The 19,636-nt window shown below is 37.4% G+C and overlaps 1 protein-coding gene across 2 annotated transcripts in view; it reads left to right on the top strand.

The window, feature by feature from the left end:
• The window catches only part of LOC127411034 (muscarinic acetylcholine receptor M3-like), a 181,801-nt gene extending 162,847 nt beyond the window's left edge, over positions 1–18,954 (top strand). For both annotated transcript variants that reach the window (XM_051646355.1, XM_051646354.1), the window contains one exon: positions 14,443–18,954. In XM_051646355.1, coding sequence (XP_051502315.1) covers positions 14,459–16,264 — 1,806 coding nt within the window. In that variant the 5' untranslated portion in view covers positions 14,443–14,458 and the 3' untranslated portion in view covers positions 16,265–18,954. The remainder of the gene's footprint in view (positions 1–14,442) is intronic.
• Positions 18,955–19,636: the final 682 nt, after the last annotated feature.

The raw sequence follows: 19,636 nt of genomic DNA, 5'->3' as shown, positions 1-19,636 counted from the left end.
CGTATGTCTGGGGGAGTGGCATGTAAATACCACTCGCCAATTTTCATTGGCCTTTTATCAAAGACCAGAGGTGTCTCAGGCTCCCAAGAGTGACCCCTAGTGTCACTACATCGACACAACATCTCGTTCCCTCTATCAGGGAAAGGAGGTTACACAAGTAACCATGACGTTGTGCTTATGGTGTAAAGAACCGGAGTATGAATCCTGAAGAGCAAGCAATTCAATACGTGAGCCCTAAAGTGTCATAGAAACATCACAAAATGATGTGGTTGCTTCAGCAATTGCATTTTTCATCTCACATTTGCTTCTATGACACTTTAGGGTCACACTTTTTCTATGCACTTCCATTAAAAACATTTTACCTCAGAACAGCCGCAATACTTGTAATGAACCACATAATATAATTTAACATAAAATGTTGCCATGTCACATACTTTTAAATTAAATCAAGCTGCTAAGTGGGCAGATATTGGCCAGAATAAGCAGCAAATTAGACCAGAACCTTATGGTGATAGTCAAATGCCTGGCTCTGCAGGACTAACACACTGTTATTTTCAGTTGCACCAATGGGAGTCTCTAAGCCAATGTCTTACAGTAAGCCCTCTCCTACTCCCGGCTTGATCATTCCTCTCCCGCTGGGGTGTTTACACATGAGACTGTGTGTGCTTCTTAACACAGAAAGGTCCATGCAGGAGTCTAGCCTCAGGATGCCATGTAAGGCCTTATTATCACAGCACAACATTCAGATATGGAGAGGATTCATATACACATTCACGTGGCAGAGAAAGTTTACATAATGGCAGCTCAGAATGTGTTTAAGATAATGATGATTGTTATGATTACAGTTTTATTTTAATGTTAGAATAGATATATCATGTAAAAAAAAATAAAAAATAAAAAATAAAAAGACAACATAAATGTGTGTCTACATTGATGGTACTTGTATCATGCTAACCTTAGACCTCAAAGGGATAGTTCACCCAAAAAAGTGACAATTGTTTCATGACTTAATCACCCTTTTCCAAACCCGTATGACTTGCTTTCATGGAACACAAAAGGAGATGTTAGGCAGTATGTTAGCCTCAGTCACCATTCCTTTTCATTGCATCTTTTTCCATACCATTAAAGTGAATGGTAACTGAAACTAACATGCTGCCTAACATTTCCTTTTGTATTCCATAGAACAAAGAAAGTCATAAGTTCAGAATAGAATGGTTTTAAAATGATTAAATGATTAAATGAGGACAGAATTTTCATTTAGGGGTGAACTATCCTTTTAATGTATTCACCAAGGACACAGAATAAAGTGTTGGAAGATTGTAACCTGGAGGATATTTGTGAGTTCTTTTTGTTGGTCTGGGTAATAGTTAGCAGTTGCAATCTAGCCCTCTCACGTGAAGTTATGCAAACAGACTTGTGTTTTCTGCAACTTGAGCATGCACACACATACCCATGTTTAATGCAAACACTCAAGCAATCACATTAAGCACACACTCCAACATGAATGTATATGTACATGTTCTCACTTGCATACATTTAAACTAATTTATGCTCACTCAAGAGCACAACACAAAAGGTAGCATACTGTATGTTCCCAAAGCTTAGCATTGTTATGGACTTGTAATGACACACAAATTATGTGCATAAGATAACACTTGGGTTGTCACATACCAGTACTAATGAAAATGATTTTCGTTAACAATTTGCGTGCTAATGTGCTATTGAACATTTTTTAATTTAAAAGGTTCCATATTATGATACATATTAATAAATTCAATTAAAACAGCCTTTAAGTATTTCTCACTTAAGTGCTTCAGGTTTCTCAAGTTAGCAGTCACTAATGAACAAAGAAATCAATTTAGAGCAGTAGTTTTCTCTTTTACATGTCTAATTAATATCAGTGATTTAAAACATTGCAGGTCTTTTAAGCGAAATTTTCACTGCATAAAGGCATAATGCACATATCCAAAATTTTGAATCAAATTTGAGTTTTTGTCCCACCTGTTTACATTCACTATAGACATTACAAACTGTGTTTAAATTAATGCCTCACCAAGACTTGTATTCTGTCGTTCACACGTACAGCCATATTACAGCGTGGTACGAGCGATCTTTACAAGGGACTGTATGTGTGCAAATATGCATGTGTGCTTTCAAAAGTGGTCAAACTGCATGCAGGTACTAAATGTAGTCCGTTGGTACATCCAATAATGCAGAAAGACCGGTATCGTTCCTTATAATTTATTCAGTATCAACTTGTTACTGAAGTACCTCTGCACCTTTGTCTGGTACCTTTGACATCCCTAGATAACACTTAACATGACATGATAGAGCGCAACAGTTCCCTGCCAACTTATTCTGCGTCTGGTTTCTGGAAGTATTTTTCCCATCCTTTTTTCCATAGGCTTTTCATAAAATCCTCCATAAATGAATTCTAAGCCATGAACAAAACCAACCAGCTTTGAGGTGAATCACAACATCACAAACTTTGTTTTGAGGCAAAAACGTATTTGAAAATCGGACAAAAAGTCAAAGGTACAAGGCTGTGTACTTACCACCTTTCATGAGGGCACGGACTACAAACCCATGAAGCATTGCGAATGATGTAATTGAATAAAAACGATGGGAATATATAAAACTATTGATTCTAGGTTGGTGATTATAAGTATAGAAACAATATATTTTTATGTGTATTGCAAAATATTCCCATATGTACAAATAGATAAGTAGTTTAAGGATGAAGAAACACCGACTTGATTACATCATTCACAGTGCGTCATGGGTGGCCGTTCTGAGGCAGGTTTCGCGGGTTTCGTTGGCCGCAATTCTCTGATCGGTCGATCTTTTTCTGCTGTACCATGGGTAATGTAGTTGTTTACCATGAATTCTACCATGATTTTTAAACAATAAAGTTGAAATAACACAGATGGATGACTTCAACGGAAGCATATACCATCGATGAACAACCTCGTAGCTCACGGTAGGTCTTTAAAGGTTTATAAGATATCGTTGAAATTCAATTTGTCTATGGGATAAATTAATGGTATTTTTACATCTGGAACCAGACTGTTGCGCTCTATAGCCTATACAACAGGTTTCCCTCTGAGATTCATGGTTGTAGCCACTTGCCAACAGTTTGTATAATACAGCTTACTATGTACAGATTTAAAAGATTTCATAGTTATTGGATTTGGAAACCACGTACTCTGATGAGTATGTTTATACCCATCACTGCCAGTATAAGCATTCCTCTGATACTTGCTCCTTGAGGCAGGGAAATACTCAGAAGCACAGCCCAAATGATTCAATAAAAGGCTGTTGAACTGCATGCAGTCTGCTCTTGAAACGGAAGAGCCAGGTTAAAAAGTGCCTTATATTTCCTGGTTTTTAACATCTCTAGTATCAGGCTTTTTATTATTATAAGCATATGGCTTTGCCCTTAGCATCTAAGCACTGTTGATAAATTCTGGCAGTCACACAGAACATTTTGTGCCAGATTTATTCCTGGTTTGGAGACATTTAAACATTTCTCCAGCTTTGGGAAACATTTCTTTAACAGAAAATCTCAGGACATAGATAACGGCAATAAAAAACACCTGCCCAAATACACAATAATAATTTTTGTCTTAAAATGTTTGTATAGGATTGAAATACACATTTATATGATGCCATTTGGATATTCAGAAAATGTGTATACTCAGTGGCGGTTCTGGCTTACTTGGTGCCCTAGGCAAGATCCAACGTGGCACCCCCCTTAACTGTAAATGGAGATTTAGAGTAAAAAGGGATTAACGATCTATTTCTCACCCACACCATCATATCACTTCTAAAGACATAGATTGAACCACTGGAGTCTTGTGGATTACCTTTATGCTGCCTTTATGTTCTTTTTGGAGCTTCAAGTTTCTGGCCAACATTCACTTGCATTGTATGGACCTACAGAGCTGAAATATTCTTCTAAAATCTTAATTTGCATTCTGCAAAAGAAAGAAAGCCATGTTTCTGGAATGGCATGAGGGTGAGTAAATGATGAGAGAATTTTCATTTTTGGGTATAACTAGACAATGAATATAGAAATGAAGTAACTAATATATATATATACATACATACATACAGTACTGTGCAAAATCTTAGGCACATAAGATGTTTCACAAAAACATTTGTCTTAAGATGGTTATATTTATCTTCAGCTTTAGTAAGTCAACAGGAAATATACATTTTAAATTCCCAAACATTCCTTTTGCAAATAGAATGAATAGAAGAACATGCAACAGAAAGCATGGCCCCCAAAGTGCCCCCCACTGAACATAGACACAGTCTGGGATTACATGAACAGACAGAAGCAGTTGAGACAGCCTAAACATATATAAGAACTGTTGCAAAGAAGCTTGGAACATCCTATCTGCCAACAACCAAGAAAAACTGTGTCCAGGTGACCAAGGAGAATTGGTGCTGTTTTTTAGGCAAAGGTGGTCACACCAAATATTGATGTAGCTTTTTTTTAATGTTTAATATGTTATGTTTAGTATGATGTTAATTGATAAATGAAAACTTTTTATGTCATTATTTTTGAAGACATCCTCACTATGCAACATTTTTCACAAGTGCCTAAACCTTTTGCACAGTACTGTGTATATATATGGCAAATTATATTAACGTACATTATTCTGTATATTCAGAACTTAAATTGCACAACTTCATTATAGAGTCAATAAATAAAGAAAATGGCAGAATACTTACAGATTGCTGCTTGTGCTATTACACATAATTCCTAATTTTAAATTTAACCCTCCCTTCCTAGTTTTCATTGATGCAAAATCATCAATGACTTTGTCAAATCTGCCCAGCAATCACATGGTTGATACTTATCTTCTCAAGACCACTGAGTCGATCCTGTAATGGTGTACATATACTGTTGATTATGGTTATCTTATGTTTTTTCAGAATGAAAGAATGCATTATGAACATCTATAATCCTAACCATTTAGAAACTTTTCGTCTGAGTAGCCTGTCAGAAACAACTCACATTTCCCCCATCGCTACCTTGCGAGCTCTGTTCAGGGGCGGGTCACAGGGTGGTATGATTTGGGGCATCTCTCTCCCATTGCGAACTTGCGAGCTGGGGGTGGAACGATTTGGGGCACCTTGAACCCATCGCGATCTTGCGAGCTCTGTGCAGGGTCGATCGATCGGGTACCCTGTCGTGCCACCCCAGAGAGCGTTGTCGCCCTAGGCACCTGCCTATATCACCTATGCCAGGATCCGCTACTGTGTATTTTGTACTGTGGGTATGTCTGTAGTGGACCAGCTCCAGCTTTCCAAAGCAGACGAATTAAATGGCGGCCAATTGCACAGAGTGAGGATGTGCTGGTGCCCCGGGGATGTGGATCTTGTCAGAGTCTGTGATAGATTCTTTGGCCTGCCTGAGATTAAGGTATTACTTACACCGGGGTGGGTCGATACAGATGCATTGTTGATGACTGGATAAAGAAATAGTTTTTTTTCCCCCAGTCTTATGTGTTCTTATTTCATATTGTCTCGGCCTCAGAATGTAGCACCTGCAGCATCTCATGTTATCAGCCCATCAGATTTATCTGGTGTGAAGTGATGTACTTTCTTTTTTGATCGCTGTTAGTCTAAATGTAGTCTCACACCCTGTCAACCGGACGCAAGTGACGCATCGCATCAAAAGCAAAGAGATCCCATTATATTCAATTAAGTTGTCTACACTGGAAGCGTCCATTGCAGCACAACACGTCAGTAAACAACAGATGTCCTGTTCCATTTTGTGCTGTACGCGCTGCGCTACTCCTGCCAACAAGACAAATAAACTATAGACAAATGAACGATTTAGAATGTTCGTTTTGACCCATCCACTGTAGACAGCCTCAAGTAATTGAGGCGCGTTGCATCGATGGACACTTTGTAGACATGCCCATGGACCTCCCTTACCATTCACTTACCGTCTGATGCATACTGCACACAAAATGGCTAATGCTGATTGACATCAACAATTCCAATCTTTATAACTGGTGCTATGAAGTAAATAGTGCTTGTTGCTTTTGGATAGACAGAAATTATGATCACAAAGTCTGCACACATTTCTGTGTTTTCTGCGGCATCTGCTATGTCATTATTATTTATTTGTCCATTCTGATATACTACTGTGGTATAATCAATTTCAGATAAACCCACTGTTAAAAGGCAAAAGGAACCATGGTTGGTCACTGTTGATAAGATGATAAGATGGTTTTCCATGTGTAAATGGGTGGTTCTTGGCCAGAATAAGGACAGTAACATACTTTACGCATTTATGAGTACATTGATGCAAGCGCATGGCCAACATAATGCCAACATGTGGTCTGGTTGAACATGCTTAACATGTGTTCTTGCATTACTGTGCCAGTAAGAAACCTCAATGCTTAATGGGACAATATAGTTCCCTTCAAAAGTCTGTGCCCAAACTGCTCTGCCATGGCAGTAGTTAGCTTGAAAGAGAAAATTCACTGTAGAAATGCACAGTTCACACTAATGTCCTCTGTAGTGCTCTTATAGTATGTGTACATACTTGCGTAGAGTATGTTTCAGCCTTAAGATGCAATGAGAACCAGACCTCCGCAAGTCAAAAGTCTGGCTGCGGGAGACATTAACACTTCATGCTGATGAAATAATATAACCCTACAGAGGACCTTGTGTCTGATACTGAGTGCTGATGTCACAGATTTTATTCTGAGTGGCATTTTCATCTCGACAGTAATAAGGTCACCAAATTGCTTTGGCTTCGGATAGAAGCTGTTTACCTCTAACAATGTGTACTGACATCTTTCAGGTGGTCCGGCTCGGAGGCATGGCTGAGGTGTTTAAACTGAGAGCAGAAGGTGCAAATATTCACAGCTTTCTGATACCCATCTGAGCAGAACATTTGACCAGATATTAGGCAGTTAACACTAGTAGAAACACCACTATACAAATGTGGGACAGAGCCACATGGATAGCTATAGCCTGCCTGCAGATTAGTATTGTGGAGGACGAGGGTTTAAGAGGGTTTAATTTAATGTACATTGCAACCAATACTCCATCTATGGGGAATAGTTTGTTCAATTAGTCAACCTCCTACTTAGACTTTGGGACACGTTTAATGTTACTTGAATTTGTGCTAATTTAACGTATATCTATCTTTATACTGTGGAAGTTGAGCTCTGCAACCTGACCTGGGCCCGATGGGTTTCGGGCCATGTTTGTGTCAGTTTTTCAAATAGGACTTCAGGTTTGGTTCAGGTTTGTATGAATGAAAAAATAAACAGGCCTATCAAACTTGTTTCGCGCACGCGCTCTAACTCACAGACATGCGCGAACGGACGAGTTAGGGGCTGTTCACGCCGAACGTGTTTTTGTGCGCATCTGTTCTGTTTTCCCATTGTTTTCATTTGTAGCACATGCTGGATGAATGCCTTCGACATTTGCACCACGTCTTGCTTTTTCTTCAGTGTCTCACACAGGACCGGCACATTTTAAACATCATGTCAATTAAAAAGAACTGCATGTTGAGACACCTGCACTTTGTTTCATTCTTTGCACTGCGTCTAGATTGTTTTCACAGTTGTCACAAAGATTCAACAATCTGAACAAGTTCAGGCTGCATAGAGGGGACTGTTGCAGTGCTTCGTATTATTCCAGATTGTTCTGCACCAAGTTAAGTTTCAGCAAATAAACGGTAAGTCAATGCCTTTTCCTTTCCGCTCTAGTGTACTGAGGCTCTGCCGTGCCTTGTTAAAACTGTTTACTGTTTCAATACTATTACAAATGTTGCCTATATGCTTATATAAAATACAGCCTATAGCAACAGTACTTGCTAGGAGAGGAAATTAAATAGGAAGCGATTTCGGGTTCGGGCTTAAAATCTGACGGTATCATTCGGGCCGGGTAGGGTCACATGGTCTCGGGTACAGGTTGGGTTTCATTTTAAGGCCCGTGCAGACCTCTATGTGGAAGGCTTTGTTTTGATAATGTTTATAAACATTTTTGTTACACATTGTTTTGTTTTCTTTCCCAAGATGGAACTAAATGGATTTTGAAAGGAAATGAAGTATTCATAGAGTCAAATTTCAGCACTTTCAATGTCTGTGATTAATCAAGATTAACTATGAAAAATCATGTGATTAATTGCAATGAAATATTTTAATCGACTGTCAGCACTAGTGTTTTCCTTTTTCCTGTGGAGCAGCCTCTGAGGTTGGTTCTGATCCCGTGGAAACCAGGAAGTAATCGTGTTCACATAATCAATAATGAGCGTGATTAAGAGGATGCATTTTCCCTCTAAAATTACATTTTCACTCTACTGATAGTTAGGTTTAGGTTTGGGGTTTTGGGTTTGTGTGTAAGATTAAATATATATATATATATATATATATATATATATATATATATATATATATATATATATATATATATAAACAACATAATTTTGTCACTATAATTTTGTTTTAAATCTTTATTACCATAATGCTAAATTTCACATTATGCCACATTTCAGTTTGTTGTTGAGCATTATTATTATTATTATGATTATTATTATTATTATAAGCTTTCCTCAAGAAACTCAAGATCTCGCAGAATGCAACAAAGAAAATAATGCATAAGTAAAATAATAATAATAATCCAATGGAAAAAAAAAAAAAAAACAAACACGTAGGAAATATCCAAAATTATGTAAATGCTTCTTGCAGAAAACAAATACAGTATATATACATATAAATAAAAATGGCAGATGCTACTTGCATTCTGGTACAAATAATGGTATATACTATTTACACCCCAGTCCAAATAATGGCAGATATTATTTGCACCCCAAACCTGGTGCAAAAAATGGTAGATACTATTTGCACCCATATTTAAATACTAACATACAGTATATGGGCGTCATTGCAGTGTGTTTATTGTGTTTATTTAGAGTCCCACAGACACACTACATTAACCCCTAAACCTAACCCTAACCTTCCCTTAGAAAAAATAACCTTGGTTTTACTACAGTAACCATTGTTACCATATTAACCCCTAAACCTAACCCTAACCTTACCTTAGAAAAATTAACCTTGGTTTTACTACAGTAACCATTGTTACCATAGGAACGAGTGCGATCGACAGACCCTGCCTCCGGATCACACCTTTCTCTGCACTTCCCGACATTCATCGTGACCAAATCACTGCGATGAAAACAACCTTTATATACATTTTTATTTACTATTGTAAGTAATATTAAAGAAAATATTAGAAGTGGAAATAGGAAATCGGATGGTAAAAAAAAAAAAATTTGGTGCAAAAGGCAGATTCAAACCAGGGTCGCTAGAACGACACTACACATTCATACAGTCTTTACACCCCACACCACTGCAATGACACCTAGTGTGTAGTTTGTCTTATATTTCTGTGGTTTCACCAGACTATTGGGGTGCAAATAGCTGCACTGTGTGGTAGATGCTATTTACAATGGGGTGCAAATAGTCACTCCGGAAAAAAATAAAAATAATTATGACTGAATTAATGCGGAATGCATCTTTTGGCTTTCATAATATTCTTTTGCATGCTAAATTGTTTGTATTACGAGTGATTATCATGCGCGACACAGTTTGCAAATTGTTGCTTTTGTGAACCAACACCACAGATGTCGCACATTTTTTAATAAAAACCTCCCCTCCATTTTCTTGAATTGTTTGGGGATCCTCCTGTTCTGTGGAGATGTTTTTCCTGAGTCAAAAATAATTGAGTAGCACGAGTGATCCTGTAAATATCGAGAATCCTGCTGGACTTGCACGCACTTGTGTGCTCCAGAGAAAGCGCACGCGACACTCACATGTAACACAGATGCGCATGTCAAATGAGAAGCATATTAAGCACTAATGAAGTGCCAAATATGAGATGAATGAGAATAATTAAAAAATGTTTAATGACATTAAAAACCCTGTTCATGTTTCTTAAATTCTCTGTCCCACGTAAAGCCCTGCCCATTGATAGATAAGCCTGTGCACATGGATATTTACATATCGCAAAATACACAATATAGCAAAATCTCTATCGATTTACATTTTATATCGTCGCCACAATATACATCGTCATATTGCCCAGCCCTATTCTGCACCACAGCTCTGACATTACCAATAAAAATTAAGTAACTGAATGTGCCAGAAAAATGTGGAAAGAGGGAAAGGAATGTCAGATACATAGAGGTAAATTTCATGATAAATAATAAATTCCTCAACATCACTTTTAATCATAACATCTCAGTAAATAATCTGTGATCTGCTCTGACTGGGCTGGTTCATATTGAGATATTGAAAAGATATAATCAAAGCCTCTCATCTACATTTGCCTGTGGCAGTGATGAAATTCTGATCGAGACTATTGATCAAGGTTCTGCATGCATACAACAATTTTTCTGAGTGTTGACATTTGTGTGGGCTAAAGGCCGTGTGAGGTAATCGCGGAAAACTCTGGAAAAGGGAACATGTTGGCATTTAATTGTCATTTTCTAGAAATCCAGGAAGCACCAGACATGTCAGCCTTTTTTACAGATAGTGGCATTTTCCCACAATAACCTGCCAGAACAAAGGTGGGCACTCTTTTGTCTGTTTTCTCTACAGACATATTTCACTTGTGAAATTCAAGTGTTGTGCGCAAGCCTTGTTTACATTATCATCAGACTTGCAAGTAGTTTTCTTTAAATGATAAGGTGAGTGGTTTTAGACAAAAAGTATGTTTGATGTTAAATATGTGTGTGTGTGTTTGAAGTCATGCATGTAAACTCCAGATGTTCTTATGATTCACAGGTCTGTCATCAAAGGCTTCACGCTGTCGCTGGGATCTCGTGTGCATTTGTGTGCATGAATGTGTGTGTATGCGAGTGTATGCTTTTGTGCATTTGTGTGTATGCATGCATGCGCAGAAATAGGAGGGCCTATTATGAAAATCTATTTCTCCACTCCTGCTTGACTTCCTTATATTTGAATCTCATTACTGTTCCATTTTTCCATGGATTTCACAGATGAAACTCTAAGGTGTGTGTGTGCTTGTGTGTACAGTTGGCTCTCTGTCTCACTGTGTTTGCCCTCATGTACCCCTCACACTTCCATCCCTATCCACGACGGTCTCCATGACAACACCCTCGTCATCAGCCGCTGTCTGCAGATCAGCCAAAATTAAGACAATTCCCGAATTCCAAGACTTAATTGAATTACGCGGATGCATGTCACTAGTTCTGTGCAAAATCTGTTTGTGGTCCTCCATCTTGGCTTGTGTATCTGTTTTTGGTCAAAGCACTACCCTAATAGGATAAAAACACAGAGCTGATCACAGGAGCTCTGACCATAGGCCCAAACCAGAGCCCAATTTCAATTAGATATCTTTCTGACTTTATTGATCTTTTTTGGTTTGATTCCCTCACCTCCGTTGATATCTCACTCAGATCAATGTACACCTTTATTAAACACAGAACTCTTTATTAGCCTTTATTTATTAAGAATACATTGACGCACGAGTTGCATGGACTACTTTTTTTTTATACTTATGATACTTTATTTGCAAAATAAATACAGCATAAAATAAAATGAAAAACTATTATACAGTTTACAGTATAGTGGATTTAAACAGTGAAGTAATAAGTCATGAAAGGGCGTGTATTTTTACCACAGTGATTTTACCACAAGTCAAGACCTGTTTACATAAAAAAAATTAAAAAATAATATATATATATATATATATATATATATAATATTTGCAGCACATGGTAAAATTGCTAAAACGTCATGAGTGTCTTATTGTATAGAATGGCAGCAACAGCTTCACGATAAAGGTCACCAATTTTCAATAAACAATTACATTTAGTAATAAAAATAATATTATAATATAATTAGCTATTAGCTATTGATAAGATATTGTAGGTATACAAACTTGGCACATACATATAGAATTTAACTATTATGTGGCATGTGTTTGTTGGATATTTTAAAACAGCTTTGAACATGGCTCATAAAAATCAGATTCTCTGGCATGGGAGATGGGCGCGCTAACGAGGAGGCTATAGGCTACAGCCCCTAGCGTCAGTCGCCAGTGCGCCTCTTGAGGCCAGGGGAGTGAGGTTTATATCCTGCACAGCTACCTACCAGCTGGCTCCCATTACATAACAGTGGCCAAATGTATTCTTGTCTCTCTCTCTCTTTTTTTTTTTTTTTTTTAATAATATTGAAGCCCATATATGGTGTTGGTGTTTTAGCGACAATCTGTGTGCATATGGTTATGTGATTGTACTGTGTGTGATTATGTGATCGGGTTGTATCTCCCTAACCTTGTATCTTATCTACCTTTCACTCAGCTTTGTCTTCCCTCTTTCATCCTGCTTGCCTTATCAAGAGAAAAGGAGACACAAAGAGAGAGAGAGACAGATGTTCTCAATTCAAAATCAGCCCATGCCTTTTATTTGTAGCAAAGCATTTATGTTGACTATATTTAGTAATGTAGGCCTCTTCTACTTTATGATGCTTGCCGGCCTTCCTTCTTGATCTTATTCAGGATGTCATATTTTTATAGTCAGAATATTTGTGTGCGTGTGTGTGTGTGTGTTTGTGTATGTGTGTGAGTGTTAGAAAGAGAGAGAGCCCCTGTTTTGTATGCTACTTACTTGGTGTTCGACAGGAAGAGGGTGGGAAGGGTTGGTGTACATTTGTGTTTGCTACTTCTTCTCAAGACATAGATGTCATTTTCATTTTAAGATATGAGACAGCCGTCCTTGGCAGTGAGCCAGTTACATTCTATTATGTGCCTCTATCAACTACTAGATTAACTATGTGTTTGAGTGAGGAAACCTGACCAACCTTCTCTCTTCTCTCTGAATTCACCAGTATGTGAAGAAACACCTTACCCATTTTTATGTTTCTGAATATTAACATCGTACCTGCAGTTCGTGTGTCTGCTAACTCCAAGACCGTGTCAGACGCATCAGCTTTTAACTGGAACATAATTGCTTTTTGAAAGTGTTCTTTGTCAGTTCTGAGGGTCTGTGCAGTTTGATTTGTGAGTACAAGAAGCACTCAGAGCTTGTATTAATTATTGTGGAGAGACAGTAGATATTTGTGTGAAAAGCTCTGCTAAACAAACCCTGCTTAAATCTTTCTAAGTCGGTATGCTGGCTACAAAACAGGTTTCTGCTGATCTCGATTAAAGGTTTTAGAGGAGTTCTGGGGACTTGTCAAAACACAAGCATGGCCAAGCTAAACCAGCTTTAACTGAGTAAACCATTTTAGGGTGATTCATTTTATTTATTTATTCCAGCAGGGGAAATAGTGAAAGGTGGTAATTATGGCAAATATTTTAACTCATTTGAAAACAGATTTTGAGGCACACTTACTGGCAAATTATTTGTCAAATATGTCTTACCTTGCTATATGTACAAAGCAACAGCTGAAGTTATCAGAACTTCATTACTTATTTATAATTCAACATCGCCCTCTTGTGTGCATATGAAGTAACAGTGCCATCAGTCCTTGGGAACAATCCTGCAAAGTTTATTTAGTTTCTTAAAAGATACCACTGTGTTACTAAAAATGTTAAATAATTGTGAAACAGTCTCAAATATTAACTTATTTTGTTTTATTACTGGGCATTTGCATTTGTTTACTTTCATTTAAAATACTTTAATTTGATCAGCTTATTAAAATAAATATTAATAGAATTTAATAAGCATGTTACAAAAAATCTAATTAAATCTGCATGTTTTATGTAATAATATGCATTATGTCTGTAATAAAATATTAGGAAATATATCAAATAAAAAAAAAAAAAAAAGAGGAAGTCATTACAGGAGCATTTTTTGCCTCTACATTTTGAATTTTGGGAGCATTTTTGTCACTTTCTGTGGTGTTTTGACCCCCTGACCTGCACTGCAAAAATAATTGTTCACTCCGTATTTATGTCTTGTTTTTGAGTACAGTACAAATATCTAAATTTCATTAAAGCAAGATGCATTATTTGAGAAGCACTGTGATACACTGTAAGATATTTACTCTAGTTTTCAGAGAAATCAAATAAAATTGAGTGATTTTTATAGTTACAACAAGAAAACTATTTGCCAGTGGGGTAAGAAAAGTAAACTTCAAAGTTTATTTATTATTTTTTTTTTATTATTTTATTTTTATTTTTTGCAATTGGCAAATGGTTTTCTTGATCTAAGCATAAATCACACAAAATGTTGTTAGATTTCTTTGAAATTATTGTCTTATGTCATTTTGCTTTTCAAGTAAATTTATCTTGTTTTAAGAATGCTTATTTTTACTGGAACACAAGACAAAAATACTGATTAAAAATTATTTTTGCAGTGCATTCCTTTCTGAGCCTGAAGTGAAATTAACAAAAAACTTCTCTGAACATACCTGATTATTTTCTGTTCTTGTTCAGAATATGCCCGGACTGTATGATGGACTCCAACATCACAGAGTTGGGCCTATCACCAACCAACGCCCTGGGAGCAGGAATGTTCCCAGAGTCCACTCCATGGCCACTACTCCAGAATACAAGTTTTATCAACTTCAGTGCTGTGTTAGAGCTCAATGGGAGTAATGCTGGAGCCTTAGGTCAATCGTATGATCCTCTGGGCAGTCACTCGCTCTGGCAGGTCATCCTCATCAGCCTGTTTACAGCACTCCTCTCCCTTGTAACTATTATTGGCAACATCTTGGTTATGGTGTCATTTAAAGTCAACCGCCAGCTCAAAACAGTCAACAATTACTTTCTACTGAGTTTGGCTGTTGCGGATCTTATAATTGGAGTAATCTCGATGAACCTGTACACCACCTACATTGTCATGGGCCACTGGGCAATGGGAAACTGGGCTTGTGATCTGTGGCTGGCTATAGACTATGTAGCCAGCAATGCATCTGTTATGAATCTGCTGGTTATTAGCTTTGATCGATATTTCTCTATTACAAGACCTCTGACGTACCGCGCCAAACGTACCACAAGACGGGCAGCCGTAATGATAGGCCTAGCCTGGTTTGTGTCACTCATACTTTGGGCTCCCGCAATTTTGTTTTGGCAGTACTTTGTTGGGAAAAGGACCGTACCACCAGATAAATGCTACATTCAGTTTCTCTCTGAACCTATTATTACATTTTGCACTGCTATTGCAGCTTTTTACCTGCCTGTGACAATAATGAGCATTCTGTACTGGCGAATATACAAAGAGACAGAGAACCGCTCTCAGGAACTTGCAGGATTGCAAGGCTCAGGTGGACGATTCGGAGGAGCAGAACGACCACATTTCCACCTCCACACCACTGGGGGGAGCTCTAGAAGTTGCAGCAGCTTTGAACTGGGCCAACCTGCACACAGGCATAGTTCCGTTCACAGGTTGAGCAGGCGATTCCACTGCTGGGGGTGGAAGTCGGGTGGCAGAGACAAATGTGGGCCACACCGGGAGGTGGATCAAAGCAGCAGCGACAGCTGGAATAACAACGAAGCTGGACTTTCGGCCGATCACTCTGGATCGTCCGAAGATGACGACTGCGCACCACCCACAACACGGGCGATCTTCTCCATAGTCCTCAATCTGCCTGGCATGAGGGCAGCTGTGAATTCCCAGGTCACTTCTTGCGAAGATTTGGACACAGCATTGGAGGAAGATCCATTACGCTCCCCGGACGAAAACGAAGCCAGGGATGGCAACATCACATGCTCCATTACCAATGGCAACAAGCGCTTTGTCGGAAGCATAGGCAAAGTTCAGTCTATGTCTGCCATACATCCATCAACAACGGCTAGCATGGATTCAGACGCAGACAATGCCAACACCACAATCAAATCTCCATCAGCGCCCATATCTTTCAAAGATGCAGCACTAGCTAAGCGCTTCGCAGCTCGTGCAAGGACGCAAATCACCAAACGAAAGCGTATGTCGCTAATTAAAGAAAAGAAAGCAGCACAAACTCTAAGTGCCATTCTTTTCGCCTTCATTATAACATGGACACCGTATAACATCATGGTGTTGGTAAACACTTTCTGCAATGGCTGCATACCTGAGAACCTTTGGGCACTAGGCTACTGGCTATGCTACGTAAACAGCACAGTGAATCCTATATGCTACGCCCTTTGCAACAAGACTTTTCGTAGCACTTTTAAGATGATCTTGCTGTGTCGCTGGAACCAAAAAAAAAACAAGCCTAGCTTTCAGCAAAGACATGCTGTGAGGTTTCACAGGAGCATACCTAGAGATTCTACATAGCAGAAACAGCTTGGAGGCGGAGCTAATTTGCAATGATGCAGCTATATTCATCTAATATATTTTAGCAGCAAGGGGGAATTCCTCATATGTCTGTACTATATTCTGAAGCTTTAACATTTGAGTCTCAATTTGGATGCGTTGTCTGTTATGATCCTGGGTCTCTAGATTTTCATATGTGGTTTAGTGTACAAAGATAAGAGTCATCGTGATTTTTCCAAGACAAGAACCTTGTTAAACATCTTTCAGTGGTCCTGGAACAACTTTAATGTAAAAAAAAAAAAAATACAATAATAATAATAGTCCTAATCCCATCACTACATCTAACCCTAACCATAACCTAACCCCTAGCCCCTAACCCTTTCCCTATCCCAAAATCTGATTGGTTGATAGGGATGTTGTTCCTTAACCATCAAAAATGAGGAGTGGTGATGGCGTAGTGGGCTAAAGCACATAACTGGTAATCAGTTCAGGTTGCTGGTTCAGTCCCCACAGGTGCCACCATTGTGTCCTTGAGCAAGGCACTGAACTCAAGGTTGCTCCAGGGGAATTGTCCATGTAATAAGTGCGCTGTAAGTCGCTTTGGATAAAATCGTCTGCCAAATGCATAAATGTAAATGCTGATCCAGGAACACATTGTACTTACTGTCAATGAAACTAAACCAAGCAGGTGCAATTGCTATCAGTTCTTTTAAGAACCTGTGGACTTTTATATGCCTTGTAATCTATTGTGCCAACTTTCAGGAGTTAAGCAGCAACACACCACAAGTACGTTTGAAATTAAGACTGTATATTTTAAATCTCAGAGTGTTAAAGTACAATACTCAATTAATCGTTTGAATATTTTCGAGTTGAAAATTAGATATCTCATTATTGTCAATTATTAGAAACTGAAATATGATTTTTATATAAGGCAATGTACATTAAAGTATTTACGGTGAATAATATTATAACAAGGTAAATTAAATTTTTTGATTTCTGTGAAAATGCAGAGGTTCAGTATATTTGTAAGTGTAAGTGTTCTGCAACATGTGAGCCACAGTTGAATAGTTTCTAGGTTTTTCTCTCTTGTTGAGAGTAAGGATTTTGGGTTTTTCATAAACAGCACTTCCGTAAAACTGCTCTTGTATAAAGCGTGGTTGTTTACATTGTTTTGCTACAAGTATTTCTATAGCCATTATGTAGATCTTCAGTGCACATTGGAAATGTTTGTATTTGTTTGTAATGCCTTATGTTTGGACTTTAGGTTTGTGCACTGATTACACTGGGCTAGCTGTAAAAATCATTTTACGAAACCTAAAGAGTGTTTTTTTTTTTTACTCAGTTTTACTGTTTTACTACTGGACATTCAGAATTTTGAAATTGGTGTAATTCTATATACTTTGCTTAACTGTACATCTGAACTTGTACGTAAGGTTAAATGTTAGACAAACTGTATGGTTTAATACAAAGTCTGAGGCTACATTGAAAATCTGTGATTTATTTTATTGAAACCTGGAAAAAGTTTTAGTATTTGTTTCTTTTTTTTTTTTTTTTTTTTAAACCTTTTATTCGCTGTCCTTTTCTGCATATCGCTGCTCCCTTCGGCATATCGCCGTTTTGTGGCCCGTTCTGCATAACGCGCCGGCTCATTTCAGCTTATTCGGCCCGTTTTGCGGCCCGCCCGGTTCCGGGAAAATGCCCAGTAAACCAGATTACCAATCCAGCCCTGACATTAAATGAAGAAGAAATATTAAAGAATCTGCACTATTTTGATGTCACCATTCAAACATAAGGAAATTTATGACATTGGCCTTAACTCCTTTGCACAAAAGGTCAGATTTTCTTGCTTCAATTAAAGCACACAAGATGCATTTTTGAACATTCTCAAATCATGCTGGGATAACATGGATTGTCAGGTTTTGCACATGTGGAGTCTATGCCATCTTGAGTGCATGCTGTCATTAAAGCAAAATGGAGACCAAATATTCTGAAATTCAAGTAATTATTTTCATACTTTTCACTCAAATTCTAATGCTGATTAAATGAACAGTAATGAAAGTTTTTGTATCAAATTAGAAAAGAATGCAAAATAGGCTGATTTTCACTAGTGGTCTCAGATTTTGAACCCCATTGTACTTTTTTTGAGAGTGCCAGACTTTAGTGTAACATAACATAATAAGTCAAATTACTTACCTGCACACTTACTGGAAAACAAGCCTACTATATACAGAATTATCAATCATACATACTGTGATTAAAATGTGTAGATACAAAGAATGTCAATTTGGCTTGAGATAGAGAACGGCATGTTAGATCGAGGAGAAATCAAATTCAGGAAGATTTTGATCCCTCTTCCTTTCCAGCCCCATTCCAGTGGTTTTCAGAATTATTAAAAAATCGCTTGATTTGTAATTTACCCACCATTTGTATTAGAGTACTGATACAGTTTGTTCTGATAACTTTTTATATGTTTTCATGTTTTACATTGCAAAAAAAAAAAAAAAAAAAAAAGATAGTAAGTTTTATAAGGACCTGTAAGGTAAGGTAAAAAATGAGCTTCTGTGCAGTGTTGTTTGTGATTGTGTTATTTTTTTGTTCCCAATTGGCTGTGTACAGGAAAAAGTCAAAGTTTAATGATAGTTTCTGTCAGATCTGTGATAACTGTTGAATGTTACTGAACTACAGCCCAGTACAAAATGCATTTTTTTATTGTGACATTGTTTTCGAAATAAATGTAACATTTTAAATATGTGGTGCTCTTTCTAACACATTTGTGAATGTTTATTTTTTTTATTTATTTTTTTTGGTTTTGTTTTGTTATGGCATAAAACTAGCACTCTCTACAACAGTGATTTACAATCTTATGTATATCCTTAATGCCATCAGTAAGGCTCAAGTACCCCTTTATCAACACCAAATCATAAATGTTTTAATGTAAATAAAACTGAATATTATGTTGCATTATCATTAGGATTATATATTTAAAATAGTCATTATCACAATGATTCACTTTTCATCAAAAGCGATTTTTTTTTTTTTTTTTTTTTTTTACATATGGAAGTCCATAAAATGTTGGTAATATTATATTATATTATTTTATTGTTGCAAATTTGTAGCTTGTTGAGTTAAGTGTTTGCTAATTCCTTTTGGTTTTTTGATGCAAATTGAAAAATATATAGAATCAATATTTGTTATTTCATAACATCTGACTAAACTTATGTTGTCCTCTTTCCTGAATGGAAAGAAACTAAAAAAGTTTGTGTATGAGAAAAGATGCATCAGTAGCTATTGGCGGTATGTAATGAGAAGCCATGGATGAAAATCTTTCTTCATGTGATCGAAGAAGAGGAGCACCCCAATGAGGATCACAAACATTTACTTGTTCCCTCAATT

The sequence above is a fragment of the Myxocyprinus asiaticus genome, chromosome 20, assembly GCF_019703515.2.
Source record: "Myxocyprinus asiaticus isolate MX2 ecotype Aquarium Trade chromosome 20, UBuf_Myxa_2, whole genome shotgun sequence".
NCBI classification, from domain to species: Eukaryota; Metazoa; Chordata; class Actinopteri; order Cypriniformes; family Catostomidae; genus Myxocyprinus; species Myxocyprinus asiaticus.
The sequence above is the reverse complement of the archived record's forward strand: the minus strand, read 5'-3'. Positions and strand labels throughout refer to the sequence as shown.